Source organism: Fusarium musae, chromosome 7 (genome assembly GCF_019915245.1).
Source record: "Fusarium musae strain F31 chromosome 7, whole genome shotgun sequence".
NCBI lineage: Eukaryota > Fungi > Ascomycota > Sordariomycetes > Hypocreales > Nectriaceae > Fusarium > Fusarium musae.
The window spans coordinates 1,508,893-1,525,848 of record NC_058393.1 but is presented as its reverse complement, the minus strand read 5'-3'; the positions used below and the strand labels follow the sequence as shown (position 1 = coordinate 1,525,848).

Here is a 16,956-nt window from a genome sequence, read left to right as displayed (position 1 = left end):
CGCCCAACCCTGGCAGTTACAAATACGACTCTGCAATATATCGATTGATACTACCTCGTAACTCTATTAATATTGACATATTCAAGAGACAGAATGAAATTACATGTGGTTGATGCCATCACGTGATGAACAAGGGGTTAATTAAACCATCACCAAACAACTGCCGTGTGCCTGTCTAGACGTCTGTTCAATACCTACCTATCTATTCTCATTACACGAGTCCGTTGAGTTTACACTATTTGGAGCTCAAGGGTCTTCAGTCTCTGATAAGTTCTACTAGTCGACTCTCTTACCTGCTGTTGATGATCATAGGTTATCCCAGAGTTGCACAATAATAATGGCTGACCTTGAGCATCCATACTTTCCGGTTGACGCTGTTATCCCAGGATATCTTCCCAACAGCACACCGGTGGCAGAGTTGATAGTGACCTTTGGTGCAGTCGTTGGTTCCGTGATTGGCCTCACACTCTGGCAAACGACACGTAATGCAAAGCCTGTGCGGCCAATTGATAAGTTTGCTGCTGCTTGGTTTGCGCTGTGTAAGTCAAGTCATGCACTTGTACAAAAGAAGAAGATGAACAGACTAACTGGGAGTTGATTGCAGGCGGTTTCTTGCATGTCGCCTTTGAAGGTGAGGCAAAGAGAATGACCCCGTCACAACGCCAGGATGCTTGCTTGCTTACTTGTCAAGGATACTATCTTGTCTACCGCTATCAACTCCCTGGCATGTCGACACTCTTCGCCCAGCTGTGGAAGGAATACACTCTATCAGACTCACGCTACCTGACCCACGATATCTTCACCGTGAGCGTAGAGACCATCACATGTGTAAGTTGGGCATGCTTCTCTCGCTTCACTGGCTTACACAGCCTCGACAGCTCGCCTGGGGACCCCTCTCATTCCTTGCCGTGGTAGGCATACTTAGGGATTGGCACAGCCGCCACGTCGTGCAGGTCATCGTCTGTACTGCGCATGTGTACGGCGTTGCGTTATATTACCTGACCAACTGGAATGAGTCGAGGGTGCATGGCGTGGCGTACAGCCGCCCGGAGACTGTGTACTTTTGGATCTATTATGTTGGTTTCAACCTGCCTTGGGCCATTGTACCTCTCGGTGAGTTGAGACTGTCAACTTCAGGCACTTGGGCTAACTTGAGGATGTAGTGCTGCTGCAGGATAGTTGGCTGCAGGTTGCCAGGGCGTTTGCAGTCTGGGAAGAAAAGAAGAGGGAGTGATGAGTATAAGGCGTGGAGTACAGATTGATGCTGTCACAGGTTTCAGGTGAAAGGTCATCTGTGGTATATAAAAAGCAGTGAAACAACACAGTATACAACAGACTGCTCTATAATCAAGTTGTGGGCTAACACTACACTACACTACATACAGTACAGTACAGTACAGTACAATGCTATGCATTACAGTTGGCTGTGTAGACCGAGAAATGCATTGCGTTGGTTGGAGCCCCCTATACAATTCTCGCACATCGTCGAGGCAAGCAATCTTCAGTCCAGTCTCTGTGGAAAGCTAGTACGCCTTGTCATAGCCAAAAGGTGACATCAATGCGGTGTATTGTTTCATAGTCACCAAGTTCTATTCTCCTCTCACAGCTCCTTTCCTCTCAAACCTCACCCAAACAAGGCTCTCTCTACACCGCCAGGATCTTGCCTCTCCCCATCCCTCCTTCATCCTTGTCTCTCTATCTGCAAATTATAGCCCGTCTAGCTAAGCCCATATCCCGTCTTGCCTCGTTTCTATAACCGCTCTGACCTCTTACCGTTCTGTCGGATCCCGAAAGTTGTGAGCCGCGCTCACAGCACAAGCACATGTTGGGGGCCTCAACTTATCTTCAAGGCTTATTCTGTGGCGAGCCTTTTTGAACCAGTCACTTAGCCTGGTGATACCCTTGTTTCAATGCAGTCCTCTCCAATCCGGGTCATGACATACCATGAGGCTATCGACATTGGCGAACTGCTTCAGGTTTCTCTTTAGAGGTGGTTGCCTATACGCTATGCCAAGTAACAGTAGCACGGCATCCCGATGGGCTGGACGCTATATGCATATGTGTGCATAATGTCCAGTCGGTGAAGAGTATGGTCAGCCACTGCGGAGATGAGCTGTTCTCAAATCTCCTGGTCATGGTTTGATACTCATTTGTCTATCACCAACAACAACAACAATAACGAAGTGGTGACACCCTTCGTCTTCACCCAAATTTGTGACATATACTATCACATTTCTCATCTTGTGATTTCCGTCAAGAGTAGTCATGATATTCGTCTTCACTAACTTGAAGAATCCCTGTTCCCCGTGTCAAATCCCTGCTTGAAGCTGCATTAGATTGCATATCAGCCACACGTTTCTTTACCGCCTCATTCAACAACTCCTCCCTTTATCGAATGTTCTCCTAGCGTCGATTATTTATCGTTGATTCTGCCATCTACAAGAGGCCATGATCATCAACTCTTGTGTTGCAGTGGTCAAGCTCAAGTAACTGCCGTCATGTGCCAATAAAGTGAGGCGGGAGCTGAGCTGGGTCTTAGTCGCTCAATTTATGGCTACCTGTGTGCTTTGAATTATTCTGCCAATAGGAGCATGGATCTGGACGCAGGATCAGATTATCGACCTCAAATGTTACTCGTCATTATATTCGCACAGGCCTGCAGTAACACAAGTGCAAGTATCAGGGGTAACGGTTCGAATCTGCAGAACGCGCAGTAAGCTTTCCTCTAAGTAACTGATAGTTACAGACGGCTAGATGCTGGATATGTAACCGTTTCAGTTTACGTTCACGGTTGTAAAGTCAAGTTCAACGACAACTTTATTCATAAAGTGGTACCATGCTAGTGTTAGCAAGTTTGGCGAAGAATGGCTAAGGAATAAAACATCCCTGGCTCGATAGTTAACGCACCGTTGACCCAATGTGCACAGTTTGTTAAATGGCAGACACCTCTTGTCATCCAAAACTCCCGTGTCAGTATCCGTACTCTAGTTTAACACACTCATTCAACCCGTTTCGCCTTAGCCGTATGCTCACTGATACATGATTGCCCTCTGAAAAGACTGTGTGGCACTGTCCTAAGTGCTTGTGAGTGGTGCAAAGTAATTCCATGATCTAGTCCGCAATCTCAACGCTGCTTCGCGAGGAGGCCACTGAGGCAGGGCGCGGAGGGGGCATTGGGGGAAACATGGGGACGATGTTGGCATTGCTTATTTCAATTTCGAACTTGGGGATGCTCGAAGTACTGCGGAACAAGGCAGACAAGTCATTTCCAAAGGCCGCAATCTCATAAGTCTCGTCCTCGTCCAGCGTGACACGGCGTACCATGGCTCTAAGAAGAGAGTGACCATTGCTAGAACGATTCGGCAGAGGGGGGTACGGCGCTGAACATGAGTTGGAAAACCCCGTAGGGCGCATGTTTGCCTCGTTGACTGCAACTTGCTGCAGGTAGTGAACAGTTGGCGAGACGTTGACAAGCATGTTTCTCTTTCCATTGCCTGCCCAGGTAATGTTGAGGCGTGCAGGATACGACTTGCCAATCAGGGGCAGAACAGGAATGTTTCTACCTGGTGGTGGAGGAACCATCGAAGGGCCTGGTCGAATGCCCGGAATAGGGGCAGGGACTGGTGCCGGTGCTTGTGCTTGTGTCTGCATTGGCATCGAACAACCCCATGGTTGAGGGGGAGCGGGATGACCGTGAGATGACATTCCTGTTGGACGAGGAGGAGATACCCAGAAAGGGGCACGACGACTGGTAGGCTCGTCACTCTCGCTACCAGAATCTGCCTCTACTCGGTCTGGTCGTGTGTTGGCTGCTTCACCCCTCGCTCGGCCACTGCGATGGCTTCGGTGGTGGGAGCGACGGGCAGGAAGTGCAGAATCGTCAGAGTCCGAGGCAAAGGCTTCGCTGTCAGAGGAACTACAAGCGATGACACCTGGCCTCACTGAGCCACCGCGCATACCAGACGAGCGCTTGGTAGCACCAGGAGGAAGATCGTAGCCGTGGCAGGTGACATACTGATCTACCAAACGAGCTGAGGCCTCGTGAAGTAGTTCAAGTGCACGGTCGGGTCGAGGGGCCTTCTCCTCAAGATACTTGGTACGTTTCCCGCCTTCTGTCTTGAGAACGAAAGCATACCACTGACGACTTAGGTCGATCCGAGTCAGGACTTGGAAGTCAGCATCCGAGCTTTCGGCTGACACACGGCAGTTCTCTTTATCCCGGTCAAGTCAGTAACATATTCAGGAAGAAATGAATCGTCAGAGGTAAGTTTAGGGTTCAGACTCACGCAGAATGAAACCCTTGGGATCCATATGAGGTGCCATATCTGACTGAGGTGAATGTGCTGGATCCTGACAGGCTCGACGCAACAAGGTCATTGATGGAGAAAGGGATTGGTAAGGGACTGCTCAATGTGCTGAACAGAGGCTATGGCGTGTTGGAGTTGAAGTTTGTAAGTGGAAGTGGGAGTGGGAGTGGGAGTGGGAGTGGAAGTGCAATACCTTTATGTTGGAACAGTGGTAGTGGTGTCGCGGTGTGTGGCATGGTACGTCCAGTGTCAAATACAGCTAGGTGTGTACAATACCTCGCACCCAAACAAAGCATGCAGGGAATGTGTGTCTAACAAACCGATAGATGACGCCCGCGTATGGGATAAGGCGGCCAGTCATGTCTGTCCCAGTTTGGGAGGTATGTATAGCCGAGCAATATAGGAGATACTTGGCACAATGGCTTGCAAAGCAAACGTCGTGCAAAGGCCGCGATGCTCTGGCTCTGATTCCCGTTACCGAGGCCATTTCTCGTGATTCATGCCGTGTAAGTCTGGTAGAGCCCAACAGCAGACAATTCGCAATCGTGATACCACGAAGCGTCTTGGTAGAACCTCATGAGAAGACATGTCGTGGACTATCGTGGCTATCCGTAGAGAAACCAAAATAGGCATTGTTCCATGGGCTGAAGGCCAATGGCTGATACCAGGAACGGACACTATGCATTTTGAAAGGCTGCAGGCTGCATTCAAGGCAATCCATTTGGACCAGTAGATACTCAAGGATCTCCCTGTATTGCTCGTGTGTGGTAAGCACCCAGCCGTGCTCACTCAACCTTCTGCCTTGTTGTGTGTGTCCTTCAGTTTGTCACACAACCACAATACCAAACGCGAATACATTCTTTCTTGGTTTCCAAGCTTTGTTCTCTCTGTTTTAGTCAATCATACGCAAACTGGAATAAAAACAATTAGCAAATGCTCAAGAAACCAAACAATCAATCATCGTGTAGCCATAAAAAAGCTCAGTGAGTCAATTGATTGATTCATGGATGCGATTCGCCTTGTAAAATGATTGGTCCACAATGTACGACACGAGCCTGTCTTAACTCAACTACTCAACAAAGCAATATTTCGCTGATGATTAAAAAAAAAAGGGGGGGCTTGTCAGCCCAATTGTGTTGCGGCGGAGTTATAGATAGGGATGCCAAAGACCTTGTTTCCTTGGTCAATCATCTTTTACTTTTGGTCGAGTTGTCTCGGTATCCAGGATATCTGCTTGACAAAGAAAAGAGAGAGTCGTGTATCGTTGCTATGACGATCTCTGCCTCAACTTCGATTTGCCCCTCTCGGCTGGCTCAATGTGTAAATATGGATGTCCATGAGACACAGTCTTAGGTTTGACTACTTCACTCGCCTCGCATTGCGAAGAATGCTTGTCCTGGGAAAGTTTTTGTCAAGGAATGAGAGAGCATGGATAGAAAATCCAACGGAAGCACTTCTTATTATCCTCTGCAGAGTCGTAGGTATCGTACATATATATCAGTTTCAGACACTGGCTTGCAGCCGTTCCAGTCGTGCAGTGACAGCATCCACCAAAGCTGTTTCTCTTGATAAAAGTCCTTGGACCTGCTGCAACTTCGCCCGGCGAACCTCTTGCGGGATCCGCAACTCGGCCGAAGGTGTAGCGGGCCCATCCGTCTCCCCTGTCGCCTTGTTCATAGCCTCCACTTCGGCAGTAAGATCAGCCTGCAGGTGCTTAATGTCTTCCAGACGTTTCCACAGCTGCTTAGCCTGTGCCGGTGTCGCCTTGGATTTGCCTGATGCCAGGTCCGCGTAATCCGGAGCCGAGATGCTGGCTTCCATCGACTTCACTTCCTCCACAAAGGCACGTTCCTTGGCACTCAAGTCACGCGTGGTCGCCTTACCTACGATCTTGCGTAGGTTTTCAAGGCGCTCAGTCAGCCGCTCCTGGCGTTCCCTTGCTGCAGTAACTCGCCGATCGTACATGGCATTATCTGCCTCTCCATCACGATGCGACCCGTTGATTGTGTCGATCTTACCCTTTACCTCATTCGCCTTCATGGCTTGTTGCTTAAGCTCACTCTGGAGAAGTTCGCATCGCCGGAATACCTCAGCCGCAGCCATTCCAAGGCGATGCGTCTCATCTGCCAAGACCTTATGCGCATCGGTAAAGATTTGCAACGTAAGCGGGCTTAATCTTACTTCCTGGTTGACAACGGTCTTGTGACGAGATGTGCGGAGCCTCTCGAGCAGTGTAGGCAGAGCAGAGCCCTCTTCAAATGTATGAGACGGGTTGAACACGGGGCGAGGCTCATAGAAGTCCAGGGGCGCCATACTAGCTTCCCGTTCATAGCTGGGGCTTTCTTGACGAATTGGAGCAAGGTCGACTTCTGGTGTGTCGAAGGTCAGGGCGATGGGCCCGTAGGGGGTCGCTGAGAGGAGAAAGTAGCCGACGTCAGGGTCTCGCAGTACATTGCATGCAGTCAAGGGTACCGCAATATCGGCAGTGGGTTGTGAGTATATGCGGTCCCTTGTAGATTGAGAGTTGACAAGCAGGCCAATTCTAAAGTCAGTTCCTGCTTCGGAATCTCCATTCAACTCACTCTCTAGACGGAAGATCCAGGACGTAAGTGATATAAATGTGATAGCGGCATGGTGTGTGACAAAGAAGTTGTAGCGAGACGTGACGTCGTTGCTGAAAACGGGCCAACTATCCTCATTCACTTCCACGGGTGTCATGGTATCAATGGCCTGGAAGGAAAGTAGAGACGGAGTTTCAACTTTGGCAAGCAGTCGGCCAAGTTTATTCTTGTTCTTGGGTGGCAACCATTGAGCCTGCACACCCTCGAGATCAAGATATACGCGAACTTGGCCGCTCGTTGACAACAGGCAGAGCACGGTCAGAGAAAGGCCCTCTTGATCCCCGTCATCCATATCCAAATCTTCTTCTTCGCCCATCATAAGCTGCTCCGTCTCCGTCTTCTTGCCGATGACGAGCATATCAGTGACCGATGTATCCAGCTCATCGCCTGTATCAGGATCTGACTGAAGCTCAAAAGGGCCTTGCAGGCGAGGAATGATTCCCGGTCGGGTTGGTCGCGTGTAAATCTCCATCACAGGCTCACCAATCGGCCCCTCCATGATTGTTGGCTCTTGGGAATCTAGCTCTCCCATCCATTCTAATTGCTGTTGGGCAAGTAACTTTTCCTGCTCTCCGACATCCGGATCATCCTCGATGCTTGCAACAGTAGTGACGATCGATACTGACAGAGAAGGGATCAATGTTGGGGGAGGTGCCCATTTCTGAGGCAGCAAAGGACACAAGGCGTATACATCTCCTTCTCGCATTGCTACCCACAAAGTCATGGGGTTCCAACCGCCAGCCCCTTTAGTAGAGAAACTAGCAGCAGAAACCTCCATTTCGAAGGAATCGGGTGAGAATGCCGTATTGGTTGCTGCTGTTGAGGCAGAAAAGTCTTGATCCAGAGTGGTACCGTCCACCAGTTTCTTCAGGTCGACAGACGTCGTGGGAGAGTCAAAGGACCATCGATCAGTAGTGGACAATTCCCATACACGTACGATAGCATCCGCGGTAGTCGTAACGATACAAGAGCCACTGACACCCAAAGGGTGCCAGAGGGCCGAGACGATAGGAGATCGAGAGGTAACGTGAGTGGTCGGACCAAGCGTGAAGATCTTTGGTTTAAGAGGGCCAGCATCTTCACTAGTAAGGTGTGAGGGGTCAGGGAGCACGCAGATATGGACAGTATGTGTGGTCAGAATGGCCAAAAAGTTCGAGTTCGGGGAGATAATCAGCTGTCGAATGTCGTCGGCAACGGGAGTCTTGATTATCTGCGCAGTGGTAGGTTAGCTACCGATTTATAAGTCATGATACTCGAACATACCCTTAATCCAGCAGCGTTCTCTAGGCTCTCGTCATCGAACGACTGTGTAGAGTCCTCACGCTTGATGCGAATGCCCTGAGATGATCCTCTTTTTGAATAACGATTTGTCCATTCATCCTTCAAGTATGCAAGATCACTCCAGCGAATTTCGCGACCAACAGCAACAAATACTTCAGTCCCTCGATGAGCAATGGTTCGTCGCGGACCAGAAATGGTTTTCTTCTTGGAAGAATATGCTGAATCCAAACTACGAGACTTGGACGCCTCAGATGATGGCTCAAAAAGACGATGGCCGAGAGCGTTGCTGGACAGCCAAGCTGCCGAATAGCTCTTGACCTTAGGCATAGCAAGAGGACAATGCCGAGCTTCGTTAGCGAATACGTTTGCACAGTTTCGCGAAGCTGATGAGGTGAGAATGCGAGCTAAATGAGCTACTCGGAGTGGTTGTAGCTGAGCGCACGTCGCGATCTTTGAATGTTTGGAAGAAAATAACGAGGCTGAGAAGGCCTGGGGCTGGCGCACGATCCGTCACTGAAAGCTCTAGCGCTTGTTACCACAGCATCAAGAGGCAGGGTATAAGTGAATGCCACATGCACCGCCACATTTGTCTGCAGGGCCCACCCTCAACGCAAGGCTGTTCTTGTTACACCAACATCCATCATCTTTTAACCATTGAAGCTCAAGAAGCATCTATCGTACTCTGTTGCACACAATTACCCGTTCTGATAAATCTGAGGCCTTGCCGATTCATCTTCGAATCCCGCGATAAGTGAAGATCACAAGACAATGCGACCAGGCGTCAGAAACACCGTAGAGCGCCTCGATAGGCCGAGCGCCTACTACCAGAACCGCGTATGTTATCTACTCACGCTTTTCGAACCACTTATTAATACCATGCTAGAACAAGAGAAGGCGCGATCGCGATGACGACCATGACCAACCTGCAGAGCCCCAAGCTGACCCTCTAGCCAATGCCACAACCCTCTACGTCGGCAACCTGTATGTTTTCCTTGCTACTACGTTCATAATATCATAGCGATGAATCGCATAAGGCTAACTTTCATCGCGCCAACAGATCCTTCTACACAACCGAAGAGCAGGTGTATGAACTTTTCGCAAAGTGCGGCGAGATCAAGCGCCTTATCATGGGTCTCGACCGCTTCAGCAAAACGCCTTGCGGTTTCTGCTTTGTTGAGTACTACACACACCAGGACGCCCTCGACTGTCTAAAATACATTGGCGGCACCAAGCTCGACGAGCGCATCATCCGTACTGACCTGGATCCCGGCTTTGAAGAGGGACGTCAATTCGGCCGTGGAAAATCTGGTGGTCAAGTTCGCGACGAGTACCGTGAGGACTTCGATGAGGGCAGAGGAGGTATTGGCAGAGCGATACAAGCCGAAGAGCGAGACGAATACGCCGAGGGGAAGTAATTGGACAGTAGTGAGGCGGCGGTTGTCCTTGACGGCCGATTAGGACTCGATACCCTTAGATTTTTATACAAAGCCTTCGATATTTGGGAAAGTAACTGCATTCCTTCTTCTATGTGCATATATGGTATTCCTTTCCTTATCTTCTATCCCAATGCATACCACTGATCTACCCTTTCACCAGTATTTGAGACCGTCTCTCAAGCCTTTGGTTTTGTATCATATCGGGCAATGTGGTCGTCACGTTGCCTCTCAAGTTCGTAGGTGAAACATTGGTGTTGTACATAGATCCCAATACGGATCTGCTTGCAATTCCCGCCATGGGATGAATACGCCGTTCTCCGTTAGATCCTCAACTCGATTGTCCTGCTTCCAATTCTACAAAATCGCCTTTCTAGTAACCAGGAGGGTTGATTCGCTGTGATACCCTAGTCCATTTGGGTAGTTCTGTGCGATTGTCAGCATTGAAATCCAGGCAATTGGGTGATCTGGGCAGAGTGGCATACTGTGAATGCCCTTGCGGTAACGCTTGGCCTTGCGATCGAACATGGTATATTTGTCCTTTGGTAGCATCTCGGCCTCAGTGGGCATCTCAGCCTTCCATCGCTCAAGAGCTTCGAGGGTCTGTCCTTTCTTGGCGAGAGCTGCATCAACAGTCGCTACAACATTGTCGACAGCTCGAAGGCGAAGTCGGTGGCGGCGTTTCTGGAACTTGGACAACCGCCAGGGGATCTTCCAAAGAAGGCCACTCGAGAGAGGGTTTGTGATGCGGAATGCGCCGAACATTGTCGAATAGTGTTGCGGGTTAGAGACACAGTCGGAGGAGTCTTTTGGTGATTGTCGAATGAACGTCAACTTTTTCCCGGTAGTCGGCGGCTGTTGAGCCGCGCAGACGCTTAGCGCAGGAAGGCTGGTTGGCTGCATAGGCGGAGAAGCTCAAGGTAGCGGAACATTGTGAGGGCCGCGTACATTGGGCGGCGTGTCAGTGGGGAGTTGTAGGTGCTTCAGTGGGGGAGCTTCCATTTAGCTGGCTCAGATTACCTACCTACCTCCGGAGCAATGCAGACGTCTATTCATTCATTCCGTTCATTTTAAGAAGGGTATGCGACAGTATCGACAGCATCGACAGCATTAACGTGGCGCCTCCAAAGCATTGAATGAATCGTGTCCACGCAGCGAAACCAAAGGATATTGCTAGACCGCGACCGATGCAACATACAGCACTATGAGTTACTACTTCGCCATTGTCGGCACTCAGGACAACCCTCTATTCGAGCATGAATTTGGCACCTCTAAACAGGGCGGCGACGGCCAGTCGCGCTTCAGCGATCAAGTCCGCCACTTGAACCAATTCATCCTACATTCGAGTCTTGATATTGCCGAGGAGGTCCAGTGGTCGCATGGACAGATGTGAGTTGTGCCCACACGGTCGAAGAGGGTGGCTTTGAAGCAGGCAAGGGGTTGCGCATGGCCAATTCAAAGAAAAGGGACACGACGCGATATGATACTAAACTCTGGCTCTTCTACAGGTATCTCAAGTGTATTGACAAGTTCTTCAACAACTATATATCATGCTTCGTCACTGCTGGCAACGTCAAATTTCTCCTACTCCATCAACCCATCATCCCGACAGGAGCGTCATCGCGGTCATCAACTGCCATCGGGGCTAATCCCACAAGTCCAGCTACCGAAGAAGCCATCAAAATGTTCTTTACGGAAGTTTATGAGAATTGGGTCAAGGCTATCATGAGTCCTTTCTACCACGCCAACATGGAGGTGCGTAGCCCTGTCTTCAGAACAAGGGTAGCGGCAGCTGGGAGGAAGTACCTCTGAATGTTGGCCAGATAACTTCGCGTTCTTATGATACCATGTTTGCAACTTAATACAACAGATTATATCTGATGTTCATGCCTTGATACGGTGTCAAATTTCTATTACATGAGCCCTAATACTACGCTTGAAATCTGAGTCATGAAGGTATATGTCGGAAGTGATACAGAATTATCAAGTGTTCAATGTTCAATGTGGTATTCATTTGCAAGGTCGTCTTCCATGACGCCCATGGTAATATCATATCCGTTTCCCCAACGCCTTAGTCAAATACATCCATCCCAGTGCCGTATAAGCGCAGCTGAATAATCCTTCTCAAGAGCGAGCCACCAAACAAGAGAGAAAGCCGTTTAACCACCGAAACCGTAGAGAGTACGTCCCTGTCGCTTGAGAGCGTAGACGACGTCGAGGGAGGTGACAGTCTTGCGCTTGGCGTGCTCAGTGTAGGTGACAGCGTCACGAATGACACCCTCAAGGAAGGTCTTGAGAACACCACGGGTCTCCTCGTAGATCACTAAGGCAGAAGATTAGCATCGCCATGACGTGGAAATGTATCGACATGGTCAACTTACTAGCAGAAATACGCTTGACACCGCCACGACGAGCGAGACGTCGGATAGCGGGCTTGGTGATTCCCTGAATGTTGTCTCGCAAGATCTTTCGGTGGCGCTTGGCACCGCCTTTGCCGAGACCCTTGCCGCCCTTGCCACCTAACGTGAAGCATTAGTATATGTTGATGTGTGAAGCTTGGTGTTGAATGCAGTTGATCAACGCGACAACATGGTCAGAAGCGACGGCCATGCATCAATGCTAAAGAATGCATCAAAAAACAAGAGAAAGTACTTACGTCCAGTCATGATGATAGATTAAGGTGATAAAGTCTTGATGAAAAGAGATGAATGTGACGCGTTGTCGCGATGTTGTTGTAAATGACGTTGAGACGCGTTGAAGATGCGGAGTGGGAAGAGTGAAAGAGAAAAAAACGCTGTGGGGAGGGGCGAGAAGGGGAGGAATAAATACGTGTAGGCAATCAGTAAAAAACAACAACTGTAGGCTCCAGAAATCACTGCTAAAATGCGGGCAGGATCAGTGAAAAAATGGGCACCAAAATCGCTATAATTGAAGCGCTTTACCGCTTTTGGATGCCCGCGTGAGAGATGCTGTGGCTCGATTTTTTGATTGGCTGATAACTCAGATCACTCCCGTCGTGCCAGGCAGGTCCAGCTGCAGCCAGAATTCGGAGCTGGGGGGGTGGGTCAGCGACCAGTTCTTTGAGGACGAAGTGCAATGCATTGAGTTGCGCCAGTCACTGTTGCTCTTCCATTCTCAGCTCTTGGCTCTAGCTCGAGAGTCACGTTGACTCTTTTTTCTTCAAACTGCTCAAATAACGTAAGGTAGTATTAAGATAGGTACCTTGGGTTCAAATTGTTTGCCTTGCATGCATGTAAATACTTATATTATAACACTATGATATAATTTTACGTAGCAAGATCGCGTGAAGCTTGTTACATGAAGTTAGTATACCATTAGTAGGTAGCTTGTTCCACCAACCTACCTATCCATTCTATTCAGGTTGCCTCATCACGACACAACAAGTCTATCGAGACGCGTATTCACAACAATAATGGGCTCAGCCTTTTTACTCTGATTTTCAGGGTATCTATCCATCGGCTCGCCGCCTCTCTGAATGCCTATTCCCATAGTGTACAGGTATCTCAACGCGTCAATGGATACTGCTCATGCCACATACACACAAAAGCAAAGTCGCTTTTTCCATTTGCACAGCACGCGCGAGTCAGGCCGCTGAAGAGGCCTAATCTTACCAGAAAACGCCGATGCCATGCCCATGCTCTCGTAACAATGTCAACAGTAGCGCCGACCGCCGATCCTCATCCCATATATTCGGCCTTTCGCAATACGAATCAGTGCCACCACATCCCATATACTTCATTATGCCAATCGTCCCAAAACCAAGGCTATCAAACGCAAGTGCAGACTCGTTAAAATCGCAATGTTCATTACAATCATCACATCATCGAGTCGTCCATCTCCACGTCGTCCTCGAAACTCTCAATTGCTTCTTTGATCTGTTGGCTTGCCTGTTGAGTTGTCAGTATGGGCGGCACATAACAGAACATAGCTGTGGTGTTCTACTAGCTTACCTTAGGATCCAGGGCAAGAGCAATAGTAAAGTGGCGCACTGAGAGCTGCTTTTCGCCCATGCTTCTATACAGTTTGCCGAGGAGGAAGTGAACTGTCGCCTCATCTGGCGCCAGGTCCTTAAGTATCATCAGCTCTTTTTGCGCCGCATCTAATTGACCAACAGCAAGCAGTGCTCTGGCCTTTTTGTAACGAGTTTGGGCTGCACGAGGTGCGAGGTCAACTGCTTTGCTATAAGCTTGCAGAGCAGGCATTATTTGCTTCTGCTTCTCTAGTACGGTTCCGATGCAAGTTATCAGTACTGCATTGTTGGGGTTGATGCTCTGGGCTGCGTGGAAGTGCGTGTACGCCTTATCGTAAGCGCCGAGACGTTCCTGGACCCTTCCTATGCCATAGTAGGCGTTGTAATGGCGTCGGTCGGCTGATATTGCTTGACGATATGCCGTGAGTGCCTTATCATATTCTTCGTTAGTGACATGCTCGTGTCCTTGCAAGGTGAAAGCATATGCGAATTTGGGATCAAGTTGAGTGGCTCGCTTGAAGCACTTGAGTGCTTGTTCATGGTCGCGTGCCAATGACCAAGCATTCCCTAACGCACACCAAGCCTGCGGCGAAAGCCATGCGGAATCTACCAGCTCATGTGCGAGAAAAGAAAGGTCCGTCTCCCGTCTTAGATGCCAGAGAACTGTAGAGTATACCTCCATATCCTCGAGTCGTGAAGGCGCTTGCACACGCATCTTCCTGAAAAACTTCTCAGACTCGACATATGAAGCCTGCTCAAAGTGGGCTCGGCCCATCTGTGCCAAAACCCACGGTGTGTTTTGGTGCGGCATTGGAAGCGACTGAAAATGCTGTATGCTCTCGGTACATTGGAACTGGGATAATGAGTAGTATCCGTTTGCCAGCTTCTTGACAAGATCGAGTAGCCATCTAAGTCCTTCTTCGAGTTTTTGAGCATCAAGCTCCGACGTCTTGTGTACCGTCGGTGGAGGGGGGATCTCCTTGGCTTTCGGTAGCTCGCTGGGGTCTGTGTCGGCTGGTGCCTCTTCAAGAGGTTTGCGATTACCACTAACCACGCGACCAACACTAGAGCCACTTGATCCAGGTCGAACGATTCGAGAAATTGGGGGCCTAGCCTTCTTCAGCTCCCTGACGGCCGCAGTTCCCATCCCAGCCGCGCCTGAGTTTGCTTTGGACGATGGTCTAAACATGTTGAGCCTTGCACTACGTCGAGTTGTAGCTGGCTCCTCGGAGTTTGTCGTTCGCTGTGCTGGGTGTCCCGATACAGTCCGTTTCCTTTCTGCCGCTGGTATAGAAGATCGCAACGATGCTGAGGGTGCGGCGTTAGACGCATCAGTCATCACATTTTCTGCAGATTGTTCTGGTAACCCCTTGTCTTGCGCCCTTGTGCGTCGAGATCCTATGCGATAATTCATTCGTGGGGGTGCCTCCTGCGGCTGGTCGATAGCTTGGGCATGCCTTGTCCTTCGAGGTGGAGCCTGAGGAGGCTCATGGGAATGGCCAATCCGAGATGATGTCGTAACCGAAGATATCGTACCTGGAGGTGTCTCCATGCCTTCAAAACCAGAGCTGCTGTTAGTCGATGTCGCATAGCGCATGCGTCCCTCTTGGATCTTCTGCATGAATTCGCTCTTATCGACTTCCTGGCCAGAGTCGCCGTTAGTAAGCTCGTGGATGGTTGGGGAATGACCGGAGCTGAAGGGATCGCTTGCAACATCCATTGTAGCATTCCGTTGGGACTTCTTCATGGGGATATCTGGTACGATTGGTACAGAGCCTTCTCTTGACATTAAAGGGCTTGTTTCCACATCGAAGCTATGTACGAGCGCATCGCTGGTTTTGAAGACATTTGGTACACGAACGGTGACGCCAAGGTCGCATAGCGCTTCGAAAGCATCCCACATGAAAGGATTCAGCTGAAGAGCCTCTTCGAAACATGCTACAGCCTTCTTCTTGTCGTCATATGCGCGATGAAGTCGTCCTAGAAGACAAAGGACTGCAGGCGCATCAGGAAGAGCGGTTCTAGTGGTTGCGCTATGCTTCCCTAAGCTGCATTTCGATGCCCAGAAACTTCGGGCTTTCTCCAAGGCGGAGATGCCATCCTTGTATCGCTCTAGAGCCAAGCATGCTTGAGCAAAAACCCAAGCACACCCCAGATGAACACCACGGTATCCTATAGGCTTGCTAACGTCGTAGGCTGAGCGAAAGTCGCCGAGTCGCAAGTGGCATAGGGCATAGAGGTATGTAGACTCGCTAGACCTGGGATCCTGCGCCAGCAAGCGTTCAGCGAAGAATAGGCCGTTGTGGTAGGAGGCATTATCGAGATGATAGTATATCGTGTGTCTTAAAAGGCCACTGGTGACCGTCAGAGTGGGCGCCATACTAAATGTTGCTGTCCAGTGATGAGGTTTGGGAAGGATGTTCGGGGGTTCGGACGGTGGTGGCGCTGACGGAGTTGCCTAACGACGTGTTCTGGCCATGAGATAACCGATGGACAAGATCGTGTTAAAATGATTCAATGGGAATAGACCCGTCAGTCGGCGATCAACAATGATCTTTTTGACCAAATTGTTGTTTATTCTCGTGCTAAGCCGTTCGCGTGAGTGGCGGGGACCAGCCAAATCGAAAGAAAACAAAACAGCCGTGGGTCGGTCGCTGGGCAGTCGCAGTCGTAGTGGGTATCAGCGTCTTGAAACGAATTAATGATTAGGGAAACAACAAAGAGATGCAGAGCGCAAGCCAATTCTGTCGATCTGAGGTAGCCTTTGTTATGTCGCGGCCTAGGAAAGGAGCAAGAGGTCGTCACAAGTATGGAGTCGTTAAAGGCGAGCAAGTTGCAACCTTTCGTGAACGGGAACGGTGGGTCCTAACGAGCGAGCGAGCGAGCGAGACAGCAACAGTTGTTGATGAAGACGGGACTGAAGGAAGCTCAAAAGTATAGAAGGGACGAAGAAAAAGAAGAAAATTTCCCTGCTACCAGCTAATACGGCTTCGATATGAGTTGCTCATGGTATTGAACCGGTTGCAAACTCAGCCTGGCCTTAGGGGGTGCTGTACGGATAGGTAAGGTAGCAGAAGGTGCAGTAAACGTTATGGGCGTGCTTGCGTGAAACAGGCTTTGAATGTTTGGTGGTGACGGATTGGCCAAGCGCGCGGTACCTGCCTGGCGTGACGGAATTGTTATGATTGGCTCAGGGTTGCGCCTAGCAACCAGCCACCAAGTATATCTACTTGCTATCACTCGTGTGCGAGGCGTCATCTCATGTACCGAGACTATAAGGTATTGTCTCGATCCTTCCAGCCACTGAGATTTCGCAGCTGGTA

General features: G+C 49.7%; 7 protein-coding genes across 7 annotated transcripts; 2 read left to right on the top strand and 5 right to left on the bottom strand.

The window, feature by feature from the left end:
- Nucleotides 1-3,111: 3,111 nt before the first annotated feature.
- Nucleotides 3,112-4,323, bottom strand: J7337_009660 (uncharacterized protein; the record flags this gene model as incomplete). Its single annotated transcript, XM_044827255.1, has 2 exons — nt 3,112-4,211; nt 4,287-4,323. 2 exons carry the CDS (start codon nt 4,321-4,323, stop codon nt 3,112-3,114), a joined length of 1,137 nt encoding a protein of 378 aa, XP_044677849.1.
- A 1,487-nt stretch (nt 4,324-5,810) lies between these two features.
- Nucleotides 5,811-8,536, bottom strand: J7337_009659 (uncharacterized protein; the record flags this gene model as incomplete). The annotated part of the gene is made up of 2 exons (XM_044827254.1): nt 5,811-8,138; nt 8,192-8,536. 2 exons carry the CDS (start codon nt 8,534-8,536, stop codon nt 5,811-5,813), a joined length of 2,673 nt encoding a protein of 890 aa, XP_044677848.1.
- A 441-nt stretch (nt 8,537-8,977) lies between these two features.
- On the top strand, nt 8,978-9,624 carry CBP20 (Nuclear cap-binding protein subunit 2; the record flags this gene model as incomplete). Its single annotated transcript, XM_044827253.1, has 3 exons — nt 8,978-9,043; nt 9,093-9,190; nt 9,267-9,624. The coding sequence occupies 3 exons, from the start codon at nt 8,978-8,980 to the stop codon at nt 9,622-9,624; spliced, it is 522 nt and encodes a 173-aa protein (XP_044677847.1).
- A 391-nt stretch (nt 9,625-10,015) lies between these two features.
- J7337_009657 (uncharacterized protein) lies at nt 10,016-10,407 on the bottom strand (the record flags this gene model as incomplete). Its single annotated transcript, XM_044827252.1, has 2 exons — nt 10,016-10,068; nt 10,128-10,407. The coding sequence occupies 2 exons, from the start codon at nt 10,405-10,407 to the stop codon at nt 10,016-10,018; spliced, it is 333 nt and encodes a 110-aa protein (XP_044677846.1).
- Nucleotides 10,408-10,846: 439 nt separating this feature from the next.
- Nucleotides 10,847-11,454, top strand: J7337_009656 (uncharacterized protein; the record flags this gene model as incomplete). The annotated part of the gene is made up of 2 exons (XM_044827251.1): nt 10,847-11,031; nt 11,151-11,454. The coding sequence occupies 2 exons, from the start codon at nt 10,847-10,849 to the stop codon at nt 11,452-11,454; spliced, it is 489 nt and encodes a 162-aa protein (XP_044677845.1).
- Nucleotides 11,455-11,801: 347 nt separating this feature from the next.
- Nucleotides 11,802-12,308, bottom strand: J7337_009655 (uncharacterized protein; the record flags this gene model as incomplete). The annotated part of the gene is made up of 3 exons (XM_044827250.1): nt 11,802-11,965; nt 12,024-12,161; nt 12,299-12,308. 3 exons carry the CDS (start codon nt 12,306-12,308, stop codon nt 11,802-11,804), a joined length of 312 nt encoding a protein of 103 aa, XP_044677844.1.
- A 1,170-nt stretch (nt 12,309-13,478) lies between these two features.
- On the bottom strand, nt 13,479-16,013 carry J7337_009654 (uncharacterized protein; the record flags this gene model as incomplete). Its single annotated transcript, XM_044827249.1, has 2 exons — nt 13,479-13,550; nt 13,614-16,013. The coding sequence occupies 2 exons, from the start codon at nt 16,011-16,013 to the stop codon at nt 13,479-13,481; spliced, it is 2,472 nt and encodes an 823-aa protein (XP_044677843.1).
- Nucleotides 16,014-16,956: the final 943 nt, after the last annotated feature.